The sequence below is a fragment of the Pseudopipra pipra genome, chromosome 2 (assembly GCF_036250125.1).
Source record: "Pseudopipra pipra isolate bDixPip1 chromosome 2, bDixPip1.hap1, whole genome shotgun sequence".
Lineage (NCBI taxonomy): Eukaryota > Metazoa > Chordata > Aves > Passeriformes > Pipridae > Pseudopipra > Pseudopipra pipra.
In genome coordinates this window covers 11,965,512-11,988,159 of record NC_087550.1, presented here as the reverse complement: position 1 = coordinate 11,988,159, position 22,648 = coordinate 11,965,512, and the positions used below count along the sequence as shown (strand labels likewise).

The 22,648-nt window shown below is 37.8% G+C and overlaps 1 protein-coding gene across 11 annotated transcripts in view; it reads right to left on the bottom strand.

Annotated features, from left to right (window-relative positions):
- LOC135409019 (uncharacterized) overlaps window positions 1–22,648 on the bottom strand; it is a 382,762-nt gene that overhangs the window by 184,040 nt on the left and 176,074 nt on the right. For 8 of the 11 annotated variants that reach the window (XR_010427982.1, XR_010427981.1, XR_010427983.1 and 5 more), the window contains one exon: window positions 6,382–6,430. Coding sequence is in view for 6 of the 11 variants with exons in the window: in XM_064643992.1 (XP_064500062.1) it covers window positions 6,382–6,430 (49 nt within the window). In the remaining 5 variants the exon portion in view is untranslated. Of the gene's footprint in view, window positions 1–6,381; window positions 6,431–12,460; window positions 12,668–13,003; window positions 13,231–13,465; window positions 13,768–22,648 lie in introns of those variants that run through there. The other 3 variants (XR_010427985.1, XR_010427984.1, XM_064643991.1) reach the window with 3 other exon arrangements.

The following is a 22,648-nucleotide window of genomic DNA, read 5'->3' as shown; positions in this document are numbered from 1 at the left end:
CAGCTATGAACCGGGAACCACGATGATCAGTTGGTCACCTTCTAATGTTACCTACATGTGTCTTTAACTGCAAAGAGTTTCATTTGCCTTTGAAAGCACTAGTTTTCAGTGCACATGTAGATTTTTATGCACAACTTCTACTCAGCAACCTCACAGTTCTTAGTATTTTTGGAAATAATATGCAAACCTGCTTTTACCTAAATTTACTTTCTAGAATCCTTGCCTTGCTGCCTTGCCCACATTCTTGTTATATTTTCAGACCACCATGAATTATATTCTTGTTTTACCTTAGCACCTTCTTTGCTGTGCTTCATAGAGTTGGGGTTTCTTTTTTTTTTTTTTTCACTTATTATTCAAAATACCACAAACTGGAATTTTCTTCATTTTCTTCCAACACAACAAACATCTCCAATGCACCTTCTGCTCCCCTACTCCATCTATTTTTGTTGATGTTTTCTACTTGCTCTAACAGACTTGGTTTGGATGTCCGGGTGTATTTTGTCCTCATCCTATGTTTGCTTTCCAGTTGGAGAGTTTCCTGGCAGACAAGGACTGTAAATTTGCTTTGTAGAGCACAGAGGCAAACAGTCAGGACTTAATGAGTAAGATACCTGGTTTCTTAGGAGAAACAGGTGTTATTCACCATGTTATGAGACATATTCCGCCCTACAAACTCCCCAGATCACATCAAAAGAGAAAATCTGAACATCACTTCTAACACTCTTGACAAAAAAATTACCTATTTACCTATGTAACTTTGATGTTTTTTGATGCATTTCTCAGTGTCCCATATCCACTGTATTTTAAAGAAGATATGGTAGCCCATTGCAGCTTTAAGTAACACAAGACAACTTTGCAGCTTATCATTTTTTATCAAGGGTTTGTCATTTGCCTGTTCTCAAAGCTTATTCATAGTATGTTACTGAATCCACTGGCAAAACACAGACTCCATGTACTCATCTTTTATGTACAAAAGGATTTGTTTAGCATTAGACACACATTCTCAGCATTGTACATGTCTGCTTCATTTAGTGGTAAGAAAAGGCTAAAGTAAAATCCAAACAAAATTACCACAATGTTTCAAATTCCAATTTATCTTCAGCTATTCTGTAAGTACAGGATCTTCCCATAGGCACTTCCTTAGCCATTTAGGAAGCTGCCATGCTGAAGCTGAAATACTTGTAACTTGTTTGGGTTTTGGTTTTCAGGTTTTGAGTTGTCTTTCTTTTCTTTTTTTTTTTTTTTTTTTTCATCTATCCACAATTTAATAGTAAGCACTCCCCTTTATTTAAGCTTTTCTGAAGTGGGACTTTCCCCCTGCATTCTCAGCAGTACACTCCAGATGCCTGTGGAAACAAAGCATGGAGAAAAATGGAGCACAGAGAATCTGCTCCTGGACCAAGAGCTCCAGGAAGGCTGTTCCTTGTTATTTCAGAAAGTAGTGCAGGTATTCAGACAATGCACTAGGAAATACAATTCAAAATAGGAGCAATGATAAAGGCTGAAGAGACTTCTTTTACCAAATGCCACCCACTAAAGTAGGTCTTGTCATACAAATCAGTTTGTCAGACATGAGAAGTTATTGTAATGAAAGAAAATTTTTTTTTCTGACCAACTCTTTACGAGTTTAACAACAAGAATCACTGTGCATAAATTCCTTCTGAAATGTTAGAAAACTGTGTCTGTTGGGGTGGGCTGAGGTGAAGTAACAGGACAATGTGGGGAATCATGGAGAGAATGGAAAGACAGACTGAACACAAGGGATCCTCTAGTCCACCACGTTTCCACAAAGCAGCACCAGTTATTCTTGTCCTTCCTAAGATATTTGGCTAGTTACTCCATTCAACATTCCTTGTAAATTAGACCTTCAAGATCTCTGATTATCATCACTATACTCTACCTCCTTCTTGCTGTACAGTGCCCAAAACGGGATATCACACTCCAGACTACCAGCACAGTCACAGCTAAGCAGGGAGTGTCTGTCAACAGCAACTGCACTCTTTGCACAGGTATACATTTTAACTGAACTACTGACAGAGAAACTCATGTTCTGTTTCTAAATAACTAAAGCTCTCCTCTCAGAGATTTCCAATGTCCCTTTAATCACCTGAACTTGGAAGCCAGTTCTAACTGTGTTGCATCACAGAAAAATTAAGATAATATTTAGAACGTATTTGCTCTTTTGAACCTCTAGTAGTTGAATGAGCATGGATCAGAAACAATCTCAGCTCTGAAGCACTTGATTAGCAAACAATAGAAATGGTCATGCAAGACAGGTGAGGACAGGATACATTTGTCTTCAGTGTTAGTGCCACAACTGATGACCCTGTACAAGAATAGAAGGCACAGTGCTCACATGTCTTGCTGCAAGCAGATATTCCTTCATAAGAATCTTAAAAAGCAAGGGTATAATCAGTTTGAATGACAACCCTATTAAGAGCTGTGCCTTTAAGCCTTCCTTAAACATCACTGAAACATTTCAACAGGATGACATTAGGAAACAGCAAAATACCAAGGGATTTCAGCCCAGTTAAATGGAAGGTTGATGCTGGGAGAAGGCAAGTGAACCAGAGTCACACAGTTGGACAGTGGGATATGGAGACTTCTTGGAGGCCACCTTTGGTTTCCCAATGACTCTGTCTTGCTTGCTCAAAGCAGCTAGTTATGCTGCTTTGGCTACAGACATGTCCTGCACAGGTTTCCCAGCTGCTGGGGAAAAACTCAGAGGAGATGAAAGTTCAGGGCAGCAATTTCTGCATGGTTGTATTCAAGATTATTTGTAGTGTAATGACATGTGTGCAGGTCTCAAGTAATATATTTATAATGCTGTAACACATACTGGCCTTGAGTAAATCACTAAGCACACACCTTTTGATGGGTTTTTACTTATTTACATGAGTATATGAGGCTTATCCACAGCCATAACCTTCAAACTAGATTTTCCATATATTTGTGCTATCACCTACTTCATTCTCTCAAAGAATGAATCTGAAACCTCACAGCTTAAATTGATAATTTGTTAATGTTCCACATTTTACAAAACCACAAGCACAATGATTAAAGGAGTGCAAAATATATGTTTGTCACATGATATAGTTAGTAGGAAATATTTGAGACATATTTGCCTCAAAAAAAAAAAAAGGCCAGTTCATTAAAAACAAAGTTACTTGCAAGGAAATATGCCAATTCATTTGTCATTTAAAAAGGCAGAGAGTTTTAAAATTGCTCAAATATTCTACTTAGATATTTTCAAGGTGAAAAAGTTCCATTTTAAAGTTCAAAACTATCCTTTTGGGTTTCTTTCCCTAAAGACTAATACAGATATGTAGAAAATCAAATCAAAATGAAATATTTCGAACATACTGATATATTTCACTTGATCTCATTCACCTTACCCCAACCTTTATTTATAAAATAAAATGTATTTTATTTTTTTTTAAAATCTTTACACACATGATAATTATTTCCATCGTGTTCTGCAAAGTCATTTCATTAAAATATCTGAAGAATATTTTTAGTAATATTTTGAGTCTATCTTTTTTTTTTACCCCTGAATTCTTTCATCATTAGGGATATACATTTTAAAAAATAGTCTTAATATTAAAGAGTTCTCCTTTTTCAGTAGCTTACTCTTCCCAAGACCTTAGTCAATGATTTCTAACATTATAAACTATATTCTTATAGCAACTAATTGTGAAGCCACAGCCAGAAGTCTTTAATTCAAGGTGAAGAATAGGTATCTGGGAGACATAAGAAATGCTAGTAATGATTCTGATTTACAAGAAAGTATTAAATCAACAACCCAAAAGCCCAAGACAAAAAAGCAAATTGTTCTAGAGATAAAATGCAGCATCAGACAGGCATTTTTAGCTTTTTTTTTTCTCTGTGAAACAGGGAGCATTGTACTTGTTGAACCTGGAACGCTCCCAAAACCAAGGACATAGATGTTCACAAGAGGAAGTCCTTGCAAAACCGTCAATAAACGGGAGCAATGGTGCCATATATATGTAACAGTTTCTCCACTCACAGTCATCAACCCACTGGCTTATAAACCTGTACTCAATGTTTGGTAGAAGTTTATACCACAGGAGGGTATTGCCTCATCTGTTTGAAGTACACTGGATGAGTTTGTTGCACTCAGGGGGAGATACATCCTTGGCGGGTTGTCTTCTGCATCTATCGGTCAAGGAAAGATCTTTGCCTTCTTCATGTCCCTTGTTGCACAGCCCCAAAGAGCTTTTTGACATCTCCCCCAGTCAGGTCAGCATTTTACTTTTCAACTAATAAGAATATGTTTAATTAACAAGCACACAAAATTCTGCAGTTACCAAGGATGCAACTCCCTAATATTTTAATAATCTCTTTTTTTTCAGCAAGCTACTTACTTTGTTTAACCCATTTGACCTGCTGTGGGAACTGACCCTTTGTACAAAATGGTTTTGTACAAACTGCGAGCAAGGTTGTGGGGCTGGTCTCTGATGTAACTAGCCAGTTCAGGGGAGTGACCACTAACAAGTCTTAATTGCAATCAAACTGTGAGTTAAGTGTCTAGGTAGTGTTCATTTTGCACATTTCCACATCCAAATGTCTGTATTTTTGTAGTCATTTCTAAGTTTGATATCAAATGACATTTTGCTAGAGAAATACCCACACTTATAATAGTTCGGTGCTAAAATCCTACCTCCTGGGCAAACAGTGATTTAAATGTGATTAATATTAAATGTATGTGCATGTGTTAGTAAATACATCCTTGTAAAACAGTCACTGAAAGCACAAATTTGAAGTCTTTATGTCAAGATAGAACATTTATAATATAGAATAGCTATTACAACATAAGGGAAATTAAAAAAAAAAGCTGTACTAGCAGCCAATGTTGCTGAAATCAAGATTTTCATTATGAAGTTATTAATATCCTTCTTATTGATTATTATCCATTTCTTTGTATCATCAAGATGCTCCAGGCACAGAGCAGATGCAACTCCTACACAAAAGAGTCCAACTACGTTGGACATCCCAAAAACTTTTGATTTTCTCAGTGTTAGTATTTCCCTAAAATAAAATGTTTAGCATTGGACTCTCACTTGACAAAGAATCCTACAAGTCACATCTGCTGAAGTAAGTAAAGGAAATATATGCAAAGGTCAGGCACTATTACACGCAGTATCCTAAAAAATCTTCTCTTGGTATTTAGCAGCCTGGTCACTAGTCTGAGACTCTCGGGCTAGTAGGTCCCAGCCTTCATTTTTTTTCAAAATGAACTCGAAGACATAGGTATCAGTAATTGGTGCCATGCTAGAAGAAAAGTCAGTAAGAAGATGGCAGCCACAACATTCTTCCCTTGTGCTGTTGAAAGCAGCAGCAGTAACTAAAGCTTCTGGAACTGCAAAAACTTTCTTCTGAAACTGGGATTTTATTTTAATGACAACATTTCCACTTAAAGTCAAGTGGATATTAGGACAAATATTTTGTTTATTTAGTTAAATCAAAAGATCTGTAATGTCCTCTCAAAGATATTTTAAAACCTAGTACCTTTTCTGAATTTTGTTCTAATTTATTTTCTTTCATATAGTTCAACTAAGGATGCATCATATAACCCTACAAGTAGAGTTTCTTCTGCTTTTTATGTGAAGACAAATTAAAGGTCAATTTTCAGCACATTATATATTTCTTGTTTTCTGACTATTTAAACATCTTGAAAATTTGGTTAAAGAAACTCAAATCGAATGTTTTATGGTATCATTTATTTCACTGTACTGAAAACAAACAAAACCACCGAAATTTGCTACCTCTTCCCAGTAAAAAATGAAATCACTAGCAAGGGATCACCTCTCGTGTTTTCATGAAACTAAATGCTAATTTTTGTCCAGACAGATTTTGCGTATTTGCCACAGTTCAGCTCTGAACTACTCATAGAAAATCCCAAGAACATAATGTGAACATAAAATGCTACTGTCTGTTGTCTACAGACACCTCAGTTTTACAGTGGGGGTGTTGATGCTTTCAACCTTTTTATTACCTGAAAAACCATCAACAGCTGTATAATGATGAATGCAACACAGTTCAGTGTGCATTTGCAAAGTTCACTTTTAAGAAAGGGCAGATGTGTGCCAGCACATCTGGAAACCACTTTTAATTATACTTTCCTCAAGTGGGAAAGCAGTAGCTTGTACCCATAGTGAAGGTTTTATATCTGACCACACAAGTACCAGCAACCACCTGTGCTTTACACTGATTTTCATTATAGACTATATCACATTACTACCCTATTGTTCCAGAACGTCATCTGAAGCTGTTGTGTGACTAAGCTGCATCAAGTGTGGTCTTGAAAAGGCCTCTACTCTACAAAAATGTAATAAACTTGATTGCAGTTAGGGTACTTACCAGTGAGGGTATCACAATATGCCTTTTCCTAAAGTTGGCTCCTCTTGCTCTGAAAGTCATAAAAGATATACATTAACAATCATTATTACCAGTCTGGGAATTGGAATTTAGCAAACTCATGTATGCCCCCAAACGAGACACCTTGTAAGCATTTTGGAATTCCTTTCCAGTATTTGTGTCTTTCCTACTATTAATCCAGCAGTATTTTAGCCAAATACTCTGCTGCTTCAGCCATGCTCTGAGACTACAAATTTCAAATGTGATCTGCCAGCCTGACCCTATTTCGATTCCATCATCAATATTTTCATAGGTTGCAAACATTGTGAGTTACACAACTACGTTGAGTTTTCTAAACTTAAACCTTCCTCCCCTACTCCCCATTGCCCCACCCAAACATAACAGACTTTTTACATCACTGTTCCTCATTTCTGACAATTAAAAAAACAACTTTCAGATGTTTGCGAAACCCTTTTCTTCTTCACAAAACTCTTCCTATATTTTGGAAGGCTGTAATGTTGACATGCAAAATGTTGTATGTCCCAGTGGAAGGGAAAGGTCAAACATTTGCAACTCTCAGGCACTGGGAGACGTGGTATGCCCAGGGACAGACTGATCATAAGTGGACACCGGGATGTACAAATTTGTAAGACGTAAAGCCCAAAATTTTGCAGACTGTGTTTTAAGACAATTTGCTCTGCTGACCTGCATAATGTACAGGGAACTTTAAAAACCCCAAATAATCACTTTAGTATAATTTAATCTGCTTGTCTGTTACTATGCTTGAAAGAAAGGCCTCCACATTGTTACATATCTAAGAACTGACATTCACCTGTCTGCTACTTTCCATTTATAACCCAGGACTCACATTCTGTGGTAACTCACGAAGCCACAGAGACTGAGCCCTCTCCCAGTGCTCTGCCCATGTAACTGCACCACACACTGCCAAGGGCTCTGGGATTGCAGCTGAAAGAAACTCACCCCGCTCTGGGGAAGCCTCCAAGCAGACCTCAGTCCGGGATCCCAAAACAGCCGCTGTGCTCCCTCTCTGCCAGGCAGAACAACAACTGATCTGTACAGTCACAAGTACCTTGGCTTCTCTCCTGCCCTCCCTTCGCTCTGCCCGCTCTGTTACGCGCAGCTGCACCGAGGCGCAGAAGTGTCCCGGTGCCCCTGTCTCACACCACCCCAGAGAGCTGCTTCTGCGGCAGGCAGGACTCTCCAGGTCAGCAGAGGGGGAACAGCAAGCTTTGCTTTAATGCACCTTTTTTTTTTTGGTTACCTCATAGCCTCACATGTGAAACCTGGTAGGCATTTAAACATCCACCCATCTACTATGCATTAAAATTATGTAGGGGGCGTTCACTGGGTCATACTTCACAAAAATATTCATAATATTTTAAGATTGAGTATTTCGACAGTTCATAACCCCCCTGCTGTAAAAACATAACCTGATTTCACACTGCAAATATATTTATTATCCATGCAAACAAGGCACAATATTCCTACTTCTATTCTTTTATTATCTGTGGATACAATTTTACATTGCTAATAAAAACGTTCATTTTTGTGAATTACTTAAAATAAAAATGATTATTGTCTACTTCAAAATACAGACACACTCCAAATATAACTTGTTAAAGGTTTTCCAACCAAATACACCTATGGGTCAAACAAAGACTGAAGCACTCTAGAGTACTCTACAAAAGAGAAAAATATTCTTTTTTTGTTTGAAGATGAAATCAACCTTACTGAAAGAATTTGGTGTCTAATTATCAAAACAATAGACCTAGAATGTATATTAATTTCATATTGGACATATATCTAATGCAGCATTTTAACAGGGATACAATGGAAGACAGGTAGCTGCCCACACTGAACCTCTGCTTGCAATGGTGACACGAACTGGTAATCAAGATCAGACACAAGAGTAATTTCTAGAAGGGGAGAAGGACAAGAGAAAGGACTGCAAATGGGTAAAATAACCACTCAGTTGTCTTTTTATTTAGAATACAAGGCAGGCACGTTCAAGCCTTTTACTCAATAAACCTTCTTCTTTGAGGACTTCCAATGAAGACAAGAAAGCTGCTTGAGAAGATGGCAATGCTAGTCATGCTGGTGTCATTGGGATCTAAGGGGGAAGAGGCAGCTTTTGGCATCCCGGAGCAGCCAGGTCACAGGGTGTGGGATCCAAAGAGATGTTAGTCAGGGGGATTCTCTCTGCTGACTGCAATGGGCACTAGATCAGTCCCTTGCCCTTATACCTCTCTAACTATCCCACTCCTAACGCTGTCATCATGAGCTTAAGTATGTGACTGGGAAGGACAGCAGAAATGTCTTTGAAGTCATGAAATATATCCAAGATTCTGGACACCTGCCATTTTAAAACACTGAGCTGAACGCACTTGGCCTTAGCAGCAGGTTAACAGTCTGGAAGCAAGGAGCTGACAAACAGAGGAAAAAAAAACCAACCCCACCATGGGTGCATCCTCCCCGCCTAACTGCCTCTGATTCCAGGCATTTTGGGTGCCCCCAGGACCATCCAGTCAGGCAGACCTCACGCCTGCAGCCGCACCAGAGCCTGCCCGTCGTGCCGCCGTCCCTGAGCCCACTGGAAACCAGCTCCGGGCTCAGGGCTGGTGCTTGGGGCTGCACATATCTGCAGAAGGGAAAACACACGGGCTGAGGTGCAGGGTGCTGGGGAAGCCAAGCAGGCAGAGGGATTGCTCCCGGGAGCAGGGTACCACCGCCAAGGCGGCAGCTGCTCTCCCCAGAGCAGGGTTAATGTCGTCTCCGTTCCCTCCTATAGCGAACTGATTGAAAATACTAAAAAGTCTTTGCAATCCTATTGGTCCTGCCAAGGGAGCTTGACTGGCAGGACAATGCATCTTTGTTCTCAATTAAAAACATTATTTGGGCACGGCAATTATTTAAAAGCCAGGAGGAATGAGATTTTGTGATTATAACCACAATTTGCCAATTGAAGCAAATGTTTTAAGCAATCAAGGTTTGGTAGAGAAAGAAGAGAGAGGGGAATAATAACAAACACTACTATGACTACATGTAGCTTTCATCCAGCCAGTACAATTTTACATGTATTCTGAGATCAATGCAGCATAATCACAAACCAAAATCGTAACTGCAGTGAAAACCCACATCCGACGTGCTGATATGGAGGGATTCCATTTGCACATTACATGGCTGGATACTGCAAGTAGCCTGCCTGCTATGTTCTCCTTTCCGTAAGAATACACGGCAACTGTGGCTATTCTAATACTGAAAAATGGGAAGCAGAGCAGGAAAGAAGTGGAGAGAATTTGTGTTAAATTGGATTTCCTTGTCTCCTCCTGTAGTTTTTATCAACCAGATGACAAAACATTATCATTAGCAGTTTATACCAAAAGTTAACATTTGCCTATGGTTTTCTATTTTCTCCAAACCACAAAGGTTGGAGCCTGTAATGCACTCCCCTTATCTTACTCTGTTACTTTAGAATCTAAGGGCGCACTGTGCACATCAATCTTTCATGGCAGAGTTCACTGAAGTTCTGCCAAAATTCAATAATTATGTTTCATCCAATGCAGCAATTTATTTATCTCATTGATGGAATTTAGAACATATAGAACAAAGTGCTTAGTTTATATGAATGAAAACCTTGCTAAAAAAGCCCCAACAAATCCACAAGACAAAACAAAACAACCCCGTTTAATTTCTAAAGTTCTAAAACATGCAACAGAATCTACCAAAGAATAAAGCTGTTTTTACAAGATCAATGTTTTCTTGATAAACTGAAAGCATTCTACAATGTTTAGGGTTCTTTTTCTTTTCACATAAGTAAAAGAATTTTGTAAATACATTTGTACCTTTTATTCAAATACATAACAATATGTACCACTTACACTGCACCAATAATATATGAAATATTAATGTTTAATAGTCAGTAAAAATGCCAACTAAAAAGCAATAATTTGTATTTTGAATGGAGAATAAATTGGTTTAGTGCACTGAAATGGGTAACTGAGAGCTCAACAGTTCCATGGAGCAAAATCTAAGATACAAAATTACAACAAAGTTAAGCTTTATAATTGCACTCTTTCATGATATGTTTGCAAACAAATAGAAAACATAAAGCCCTCCAAGAAGGAAGATTAGAGACACGTTATTCCTGAGGGCTGTTAAAAATTAAAATGGCACAAAGGAGAATACTTAATATTCTTCACCTATTTCCTTTAGTCTCAGGAAAAGTAACAAAACAGTTATTTATCAACCTAACTATAAAGAAGAACCATTAATCTACTGGTTTGGGATTTAGAAACAGAATACAGTATCTATAAATTTTAAACTTGTGAGTACAGAATGTTGATTTATTTCATGGAAACATAACTTCTTCATATGTTCATACAGACAATAGATTTGATGAAAGAAAATGTTAATTTGGTGTCTGCATTCAAAAGCCAAATTTATGATATTTTAAATTTTTATGCAAAACTCTCTGTTACTTTGTAGATTTTACACTTCAGAAATGCTATGAGATAAAATTTGACTCTGGATTTAAAAACTGCTCACAAAGTTTTTGGACCATAACTTGCTGTGATTTATAACACAACTAAAACAGAAATGTACACAACTAAATCAGAAATTAAAACCTCTAGAAGTAGTACCCTTGCATGTGTTCATTATTCCACAGTAAAACTTTGTAGGCGAAACCAGGAATATCACTGTAAGACATTTTAAAATTAGTTTTGCAGTAACAAGGTGGGTATGTGCATATTTTAAATTAACTGTACTTAATTCAGTAACTCGGGAGAAATTACTTCCACGCATCAGCAAATAAATTCTATAACAATTTGCAAAAACTCTACTATCACATTTACTTTTTCACCCAGTATGGTCATTTTCTGGCAATGCTTTACATTAAAATAGGATTCAACTGTGACGTATTTTTCCCCTGCTGTAAAAACTTTTCAAAACCCCCAGAAAAATGCAATTAACTTCTATGGGTTTTATTTTACTAATGCTCCCCATCTATTTTTTCCAACATGTTAATCTCGTCTGCTTTCTTTCATTGTAAATACGTGTTATAGTTAAACTCATAGGAGAATTTCAAGTACTGTAATTCAGTCTCCTGCAACGTAACAATGAACAAACTCTCCCAGACAAGTTACGTGAAAGTACAGATACTGAAGAGTCTATAAAGCTCGAGTTTTTTCCCAATCTAGCAGTGTCTTGCACTATGTAATAAAGGCAACACACACACACACATACACACACACACAAACACCTTACAGAAAATGTATGGTTTAACAGAAGAAAGACAATACCTGTAAAGCCCATTTTAACAGCAGGAACTACCGCAAAAGGGATCAAGGCTGGGGGGGGCAGGGGCAGGGAAAGGTGCCAAAAGGCTGTTCCATATCGATATTGCTGCCGAAGTGTGGTGTTGCTTATAAATAAACAACACATATAGGAAGGAAGGAGCAGCTCCTCGGCCACAGCCACTAGTGCAGAAATGTAAAACAAAAACACATAACAAAATTGCTGCCCAATGCACTTTGTCTTTACATTGAACGCACGTGGAAACGACACTGGGGTAGAGTACACACAGCATGTAATAGGAGGTCCTTAATTTCCAATTGCTGGGTTGCTTTGCTAAATACAGATTAAATTCACAAAACGTTTAAGTGTACAATAATAACGTATTCACTTACAGTGCCAGACTTGTTTCTATAATATCAGCGAGGAATAATCACCCATTTATTGCACTGATGATCTCCACAAATTTCAAAACTCCGAGCACACTTGAAACGTGAACTTTTGCAGCTCCTTATTAATGTTTAGACTAACTCCCTTTCCCCCTTTTTAACAACAAAGGACTACCCAGCTCCTGCTCGCTTGTCTCGCTGATCAGACCCATACCCAGATTTCAAGGAATTGGGATAAATCCAAAAGCACATCCAAGATTTTCCTTGCAAATTTCCCCCCCCCCCCAAATTGATCCAGGCATGTATTTTTTAAATAGATATCAAAAAGCTCCACTCATACAATTAAAACAAAGAAACTTCTTGAAAATATCATTACTTACTGTTCACTGAGCATAATTTACTGAGACTAAAAGTTTAAAGATTCATCTGCTTTACGTCCACAAGTGTTTTAGGCAACCCCTAATACTGTATCCTGCTTAAATGTGACAATTAGTGCTGCTTTGGCATGTTGAAAAATACAAAGGTACCAAAGATCCTCATTATGCCTTAGCTCTCTGTAGCCTGGTTTTTGGAGGTGCGTAAGCTGCGGAAATTTAGAATGATAATAGCAACAATTTGGTACACGAGGAAAAAACAGACCCTCCCCCCCGAATGCTTCAGATATACTGTATAAAGTCATTTTGACATGCCTACACAACTGGTTGTGGCAGCTTTCAGACATGATTCCTAATCACAAAAAAAATGCTTCAGGTTCTTTTAGAGAAAGCTTGCCTTGGGAAGTTGATTTTGGCCAAGTGCCAAAATCATGTGCAAAAGGGGCCCTCATTACCAATTCATGGCAGCCTTCAGCGCTGACAAAAAATGTGACCCAACAGGCTAAAGCAACAACTAAAATTAAAAAGTATGAGACAAAGACAACTTACTTAATATTCCTTCCATCGCCACGTTAAACTTTTCCGTAATTAAACCCTTGTTAGTTCAAAGCAGTTTTCAACTACTTTTAAATTATTGCACAGGCAGTCTGTAACAGTGGAAAGCCTTCCCCGTAAATTCTCCCCAGCCACTCCACTTTTAACAGCATTTGGGTCTGACAGCAGAACTTTTTGCTGCACGCCTCTGCAAGATACCCCTCTTCCAAAGAGAAGCGAGGCGCCCGCGCGTATTTCAGCGAAAACTAAGCAGATCATTACAAGCTTTTGCAGGCAGTAAAGGCATAGGAGGAGTGAGGAGGAGGGAGGAGAGAAAGGGCTCAAGACGCAGGAGCAGCTATTTCCTAAACTTTCTAAAAAGCTTATCAAAACGGGCATGCAAACATGAAGCAATCGCAATTAACATCGCTCGCTGCCCCACTCTCCCATAAAAGCAGATTTGATACACAGCCTTACCTAGATGTCGTCTGGCTTTTCTGTGGATCAAAAAGTTTCCTGCCTAAGCACAGAGATATTCTTTCACAAACCATAAAGGCCCCTTTTATTAATCCAGCACTGTAACAGCCTGCTTTCTACACCACGTTGAGAGCAGGATGCGTCAGCTTTCGAGAGAAAAACAGTCTTAACACACAATTAGTGGCAGATTGTATAATAGAGGATTTATCTTAAAGAGTGAAAAGGCATTTTTTAAAAAGCAAAGAGGGTGCGGTCAGATGTTAGGCTATCCCTGAGAAAAGGGGCCTAGGCTGCACTAGTACCTAAATACTAGCAGAAGCTTACTGGGAAGGGAGCCAATGGAATGACTTTGTTTGACCCAGCTGCCAATCTCTCCTGAAGCACTGCGCCAGACTAAACACTGACACTATTTTAACTCAAATCAGGCTACAGCAGCTGTTTGCTTTCCGGCTCTCAGCTATGCACCATGGCCATGATGACTCTGCACAGCACATATGATAGAGCTGGGGCACTTCTGCTAAAATATGTTCCACGTTTAGACCGGTGGTATAGAAGAGGGGGCTGGGGCGGCTGCTGTTTTGGGGGTTCTTTCTTCCTTTTTCTTTTTTTTTTTTTTTTTTTTTAGTATCTCTGCCTCCATTTTCCCCAAAGTCAACTAAAAATGAGATTTGAGGCTCGCAAGTCAGGGGAAAGAGAAAAGTTCCTGCTTGGGACCGACAAGAACCAGAATACATTGTAAAGGTGTGCACGTGCATGCATGACTCCAAAATCCATCAACTCTTTCAAATGATTTATTTTCCTCTTGCTAGTTGCTCTAATATTGTTCAGTATATAAATAATAAACAGATTCTCCCTCTCACTTATTTTTAACTGTAAAATGAAAGTGTGTATATAAATACATATATATATGTAAGAAAGCAGGCATTACATGTGTGCATACATGCTCACATTTACATATGCACCCAGATTCTGATCTAAATTACACCAGTGCAAATTGCACTGCAAGCAATGAAGTTATTACAGGTTAAAACCAAGGGTGGAATTTGATAGCCAATTTACATATGAAAGCATATGAGAGCGAAAAAATATATAAGCACTAGTAGTAATAGGCGTATGGCATGGAGGTTGGCACGTCTTTTCTAATTCAAAAAAAGTCAAAGAAGAGTTGCAGCAAGAGAAACAAAGCACATACACATGGTACAATCCAATGGGGGCCTCTGAAGCACTGGGCATGCTGCACAGTCCAACACAGCACCTACAGTTTTGCAGCATTTACACCTAAACTCAGACACAGTACTTAAGCCAAAACTTTATTTCCTCTCACTCTGCTGCAGAGGGTTGCTGGCTAGTATCAAAAACTGCATGTCATGATAACTTCCTTGATCAGTAAAAAAATTAAGAATCCTCCCACTTAAAACCAAAAGGTACAGAGAATGAAACCAACCCTTTTTATTTAATATAAAAGCGTGTGGAAGGTTTGGCTCCTGACATATGAATGCTTTCAGTAAGCACTGCTGGGTATCTCAAATTCAATATGTATACTCAACAAAGATAACGTAAAAAAACCACCAAAACAAAACAGAAAAGTAAACCAAAATAAACTGAAATAAAACAAAAAAACCTATACAATAAAAGCTGAACCTGTTGCTCTGTCTTAGGCTGTTGTGCACCAACACATTTTCATGAGTTGTTCAACAGCCCGCTACCAGAAACCAGTGGAAGTTATTCATATTGCACAGGCTCCGATCTCACTAAATACCTGCCCCCTCACTGGTCCTCAAGTACATTAAGAGTTTAAGAAAAGATCCTGGAAAAGATCTTAAATAATCCGCCATAAAATGAATAAGGATTACAAATGAAATGAGTAATGGCTAGCACAACAAATGTCAGTGTTCCTATCTAACATGAGAATTGAAATGGAAGAGCAGACCTGCATTATGTCTGAAACGCCAAGAAAGAATGTGCAATTACTTTTACACAAAGTTAGGAAGCTACAAGAATGGCAGTTACCTACACCTGAGAAATCTGAAATTTTAAAATAGCAGATTGGTGGGGCAAAGCCAACAGTTTTTACAGTCTCTCTCCTCTCTCTCTACAGACAAACATTTACCACAAGATGAATTTGCAGGGTCCTTAAAGAAAATGTGGCTCCACAAAAAGGACAGTGTGTGTTCTGTGAATTCACAGCTCACGTTGCACCAGAAAAGAAAGGCAATACTGCAGCATTAGGTCTAGAAAGACATTAACAACACTGAACTTAGCATGGCTGGAAAAGAACAGAAGTACAAGATAAGAAATAAAACACAGGCTGGAGTGAAGCTTTGCCAGGTCCTTGAGGCAGAAAAGAAGGTAATATGGCCAAATCAACAGGCAAAGAATTTAGTAACAAAATTTGAGGATGACAGGAAGGGAAGGATGTTCTCAGTGAAGCCAGCAAGGAACTTATCCAAGATAGGACAAGATCAGGATGCAGATAAACTATGGTGGATAGACACTTTAAACACGGTTGTAAAAAAAGACAAGACTATACACTTAAATGTGGAACACAAAGGCTTTTGTTCAATTACAGGATAACTAGCAGAAAACTCATGCAACCTTCGCCTTCTTGTCCTAATTGCTCCAGGGTGGCTTCAGGAGAGGGAGGTGGTATCTGGCATTTCTTTCACTTTTAAACAATCTTTTGTCAGCTTTGGTCAATTCATTAAGAAACACAGAGAAACACTGGAACCAGTAACTAGTAGAGCTTTGCTGACAAATACAAATCTCTTTCCTTCTAGAAAACTGTTTAGAATCTTTATTATTTAATAAATGAAGCATTAGTACAGCTAAGTATATTTGCATTTCCTGTTGTATAAAATCTCTGGTTGCTCTTAAAAGGGTTCTCTGTTAGAAATAACACATTCATTTTTTGTCCCTTGATTTTGAGGTTAGGGAGCTGAGTGTGTATGTGATTACACTGTGTGCATCTATGCCAACTAAAACCTCTTCAAATTTTTGGCCCATATTGATCAAATTTAAGATTGGAGCTTTCAGGTGTATTTTTAGAAACTCAGTAGCATTGAGATCTCCATCCCATAGCAAATACAGGTAAATGAATACACGAGTGAAATTTTTTTTTGGCATTCCAATGTGCGAATATGGGAGATCTGCAGAAGAAGAAAAAGACCTAACTGCTTCATTACTTCATGGAGAAAACTTCCATCAGGCCCACATATTGTTTTAAACATTAAAGTTCAATTAACCTTCAGAGACGAATCCACAGGAAAGTAGGGTCCACTGGTCATGAACTACCTTGTTTTGCTGGGGAGCTGGTAGAAAACACATTAAACATATCATCCAAAGGTTTTTTTTATCTGTTTGTTTTACTTCTTAGTTTCAACTACTCAGTGACTTCTCCCTCATTTCTTCTATGTTTAGACCCGTAACTTTGGCCCAGCACTTTATGATCAAATATTCCCTCACTTCAAATCAATATTAAAACTCTAACTGATTTAAAAGGAATCAGGATTTTATCCTTTTTGTCCTCAAGCTTTAAGTATGTTGCCAGAGGATCTCAGAAGATGGTGTGTGCAGAGCAACATGCAGCTAACACTGGGAGGTGATTCGTAACTTTCGTCTTCCACTCGTTCATCAGTCACTTCTGGAAGAGACAACGGCCAAAACTACAATATAACATCTTAAGTCAATGGCACTGGAGACTCTGAGCTCCTAAAATTCTGTGCATTTGTTCATGAACTGAGTCTTCTACTATCTGAACTTTCAATAACTATCGCTGCCGGGCTGGAAGCCTTTCACTGATAAGAATCACCAGGGGAAAAAGGAAAAAAAAAAAAGTAAATTAAACACAAGAAAGAACTTACATTTCAGTATTGCAGATACTTCAGGGGAGCAAGCTAAAATTTCCAAACCAAAACTGACTTTAAATAACTTTATTTCCCTACCCACTCCATTAGTACATCACACTCCACTGATTTTATCAATGTTTCATTTATAAAATGCTTATTTTAAGCTTAAAGACAATGGCAAAATACAAGGTGAAAAAACCCAACAAAACAAAACAACAAAAAACCAAAACCAACCAACCAACCAACCAACCAAAAAACCATGAAAAAACAAAAAACTCCCAATAAACCAACACACTTCCCCCCAATCAGGAATAAATGCTATGCTTTCTATTAAAAAGTGAGAAACAAATAATTTCAAGAGACAGTCACCTATTCATGGCAAAATAGAACACAGATGCTAACAGCTGAGAAGAAACTTGCCTCAGAAATTTGATTGCATAACTATCTTTCATGATGGATTTTCATAATCCTCTTAGAAAGCCAATGCCCACCACACCACTACCAACAGTAGTGCACTAGAGCTTTCTGTTCCATTTGATTAGGGAATCTGGTATTGCCATAGTCCATAGACATCTTTTAAACAAGAGCAGAAAACATGGCAGTGACTTTTGCAGCTATGGAGTTAGTTTAATTCAGGCTCTAAAATTAGTCTTACACAATCTCATCATCTCCAGATGCTCCTTTATGCTCATAAATCCACTAAAATGTTTATATTGTCCCATGCAAAGGGTTGAATGCCTGCTGTGGATTGTTGCTCCAAGGCAGCAATAACTTACAATGTCTTTTCTGTAGCAAGTTGCAGTGGTTTTTTGAAGTACAATCTATAGACATTTGCTCTTTCCATCACACCTCCCACATGTCCACAAGCCACAACATATTTATGCTTCAAGACATCTTCTGGAACAAATCAGTTTTAGTTTTGAATTAGAATACGGCATGACATGAGACAGATATAGCTGGGGTTTCTCCTAAGAAAAAAATGGTGTGCTTTTAGAACAGAGACCAAGCACACGTCAAGCTTGCATATAAGCCTCACTTCCAAGCCAAGGAAATAGCTACCATATGTATTAAAAAGTCAGTATCAAACATAATTAGATTAGATATAACACAACTGGGCCCCCAAAGACCACCATCCAATCTTACTCATTCCATCTTTGGGACCAATTATCATGTTATTATACTGAGTAGTGCTGAGAATCCAAGGAAGGAAGAGGATCCTATTGTGTCTCCAAACAAAAAGGCAGTTCTTGCCTCAAATATCGCCCTACTATTTTGTCAGTCAAGTTCAGCCTTGGTACACAAAACCCCTGAGCTCATAGACAAGGGTAGCTCTCTTCTCCCACCACCACAATTTCTTTTGCAGTTTTGACTTCTGAGAAAGTGAGACATTTCCTAGTTTTTCCTCTGTGGGTAAAGATCTTCTAAGGATTTACTTTCTATTATTTTCTCTACCAAGAGACTAAATAGGATGAAGAAAGAAAAAAAAAAACACAAGAAAAAAGAAAATAATGAAGCAGGTATTTGATAATGCATCCCTCCAAACATTAAGCCAACATGGAAAAACGAGATGGATAGCAAACAAATCCTATTTACAGTGTTGCATAGTACCAACATGCTAGCAATTCTAGGAAGGAGTATGATACAGCAGCTCAAGGTGACTAGAGATCTAGATTCTTGGAGTTTATTTCTCACCCTGCTCCTAACTCAAGAGGTACCCCTGGGTATACAACTTAACTTCCTCTGTTCCAGATTTCAGCTGAGGTAAATGCACAAGGCTCAAAAGCCATGTGAAAGGATGTGCAAAGTCAAGCCTTTGGTTGCCTACATCTTAGTTTCTCTAAAATCGTATTCCTATTAATTTCTAATTAAGTAATAATATATTATTACTTAATAATGTATATATTAATTCTTGCTAAATAGCTTGAGATCCACCTTTGCAGCAATCAAAAAAACCATTTAATCATAAATTAATGTAAACTGAATTCAATTTCTGAGCCTGCAATTTTTCTCAATTTTTCATTGCCTGCAATGTTCATCTAGAGTAGAAATAAATATTAAACAAGGCTCAATTGAATATCCAGAATAAATTTGTGGTTGGTTGAAGTGCCATTTTTGTGTAAATTGGAGAGACAGGGCATCAGATTCAGTTTTTCACTGCATCCTTCACAAAGACAGTCCTAAGCACTAATGTCTAGAGTTTTAAACTACCTGCTTCACTGCAAAGCTTAAATAACCAATCACTCTGCCAATGCCTATGCCTTTAAGTCAAAGCTGTGTTGACTCTTTAAATATTTTCACTTTTTTAATATAAACTTTTCGGACAAAAATTTCTCTTAGAGAACAAGGATCCTACACAACCAAAATGGAGAGAAGTTACCACTTTCTGGTTTTTCAGTCTCACCTGTTTAAGTACAGCTGACACAGCACAAGCATTGCTATTGTCTGGGGGAGAGCCTGTTTACTTAATTACTTACAGAAGAAATCATCTCATTTAGGAATCGTGACGGTATTGACTATTAATATTGAGCAGAAGAGACTACCAGCTACACCAGAAGTTAAGGAAAAACTGTGTCTTGGGTTCTATTCAAACTTTTGGAGAAGAAAAAAGAGGCAGTTGGGATTTGCATACATTGATGATTTTGAAATCCTGCTCAGCAGGCATTTCCACTGCTGCACACTCAGACACAACCAAAATTAAACCTGGCAACGGGAGAGGAATTTCTCAGACATCCCACACCAAAATAGCTAGTCTTCTTGTGCATCCTACACCAAAATAGCTATGTTTCCAAAATATTACATCAGGGGGGTTGGAAATTAAAGCCTTTATTTGCATATTATAAATTCATCTAAAAATTGCCTGTAGATAAAAGATAACAGGCAACTGAAATAACATGTACAATACTACTATTGTATTCTTCATGCAAAACTGGTTGTTTAGAGTTTTCTCTTTCCAAAGCCAATACAAGACACAAAAGGAACACCTCTAGAATCCTTTATTCTTTGCCAATCAGTCTACCTAAACAAATAAGCAGCAGATAATGAAGCTTAGTTATTACCTGCTGTCTTGTATATCTATGAAGGCCCAAGGGAAAAGACCATCAGCTACAGTCTCTTGACTATGGTAGGTAAAAAAAAATCAGAGCATTGCATGATTTTGGTTAGGAGTCTGTGGTACAACAGAGTAGATTTTACAAGAACACAAAGTAGAGGAAAGCAATGTATTTGATCATTCATCAAAACAACAGCAATAAAATACAAGGTTAGAAAATGTACTTAATAGGTTTTGTCATACTATTTTGCTGTTCTAAATTTTCATGACTGCCACTAACTGTCAAATGAAACATGAACTACAATAACTTGCATAGATCAAATTAAGCACTTTGTATTCAATAACTTTTGCTTATTAATACAAATATTAACCTCTACCTTTTCGATACAATGCGTCCTTATGCCTAAACCCAGCTTTTATTCCACTCCCATCTGCATTTTATTAGTTATTTTAGACAGAACTTTACTGTCACTGGAGAAGTTTCAAGTTTAATCTAAGGCAACTTCTGCATCCCAGCTGAAAAAGTAGCAGCCATGAAAAGTAATTTGCAGTTAGTCACATCATCACAAGTTGGTTTAAATTTACACTATATGAAGTTAAATTACCATTCCAACATGAAACCCAGAAAGCAGGAATTCACTTATGAAGAAGGTCTTGCAGAGCCTTTCTCAAGTTGTGAGTATGGTCTGTCACATCTGCTCAATACATACAGTTTCCATTAGTATTAGAGAGCTGCATGCAGGTCCTGATGGGGAACACATGCTTATTACTTGAGTCTCACGAGTAATCACGTATCATGAACAATCAAACATATAGTTTTTGTTTATTACTCTGTGTACATTCATAATGTAGAATCTCGATATGTAATAATCTCTCCAACTTCACAATACTTAATGAGTAAATATCTGAGGAACGGGTTTCACAAACTTCCATCGTGCAAAAACTTTCTCAGACATCGTGTTCTCTAAGAAACAAGGTAAGAAGAGAAGACACAGCAGATGCCTCAGTTTGAATTCACCTGCACCCAATTTGATGCTGAAAATGATGGTAACTCCAGGTACATGTAGTTTCTACATATGCTCAGCATATTTAACAAAAACTACTTCAAAATTGTGACAAGTGCATGCAAAGAGCTGGATATTAAGCTGTCTCATTTTCTTCAGCTAAATGGTGTTTTAAAAGCATGAAGTATCCACTGCTCATGTGACTAAGGAGTGGGGAGAACATACTCAGCAGAGAGGCCATAGGCACAGAAGAAAGCAAAACTGTTTTCTGGGCTTCAGACAAAAGAATATTGTTTTCACAGCTTTTGCCTGGGAGTAATCAAGTCCCTAGTTTGGACATGAAGAAGCTAAAATGGAGTAATACTTCATCTTTCATCAAAAAGACTAGCAAGATGCTACCAAACATAGTGCTCATGGGTAAAAGGACCAAAATTGGAGTGGTGGAATAGGACGAAAATGATGAGCAAGAATTGTGGATACATTAATAATAATATCAAGAAAGTACAAAAGGAAAAACAGAAGGTGGTGGGTTAGAAGGAATAAAAAGAGGAAGAGAAAATGACAGGGACCTTTTTTCCCCTCACTCATCAAGCCTGCAACAATGAGGCAGGAAAACCAGAAACTTCAATTCTTCGCTACTTCAAGTTCCATTGTTGGACAGAACTAATGATGGACATCTCACAGGTTATTCAGTCCTAGAAATGAATCAATTTGGAAACTCATAGAAAAGGTTTCCTAATAAAGGGCACCTGCCAACTAAATAGCAGCAGTTGTGTCACTGGAGTTTCACAGATTTTGTTGAATTTTGGAATTTCTCTTAGCAATACCTAGAGGGAGTTTCAGCACACAAATGCTTTCAGTACTGCTGTAAGCAAAGTGACTTCAAATATAACAGAAAAATGTCTTTAAGTGTATATTCTGATTGTCCACAGTTACACTACATTGTAATAAATGCTATATGAAGCTCTCTATATAAAAAGATTGTCTGCTGTGCCTTATAACCTTTTAAAAATCTCTACTGAATGCAGAAAGTGTTGATAAATTACTTATCACAAGCCTAATGATGACTCAAATATTAGCAAAAATGGGCAAAATTACAAACTGTTGATTTTTTTTTTTAAATTTTGAATCTATATTAAATTGAAATGTGTTCCTTTAAATCAACCAGGTTTATTTCAGGGATGCAGCTGTAACATGGAACTGTGGGATATAAGAGAATCTAGCTCCTTGTAGAAATCATTCAGTCTTTTAGAGAAATGCATTCTATGACTATGAGGCTATGAAA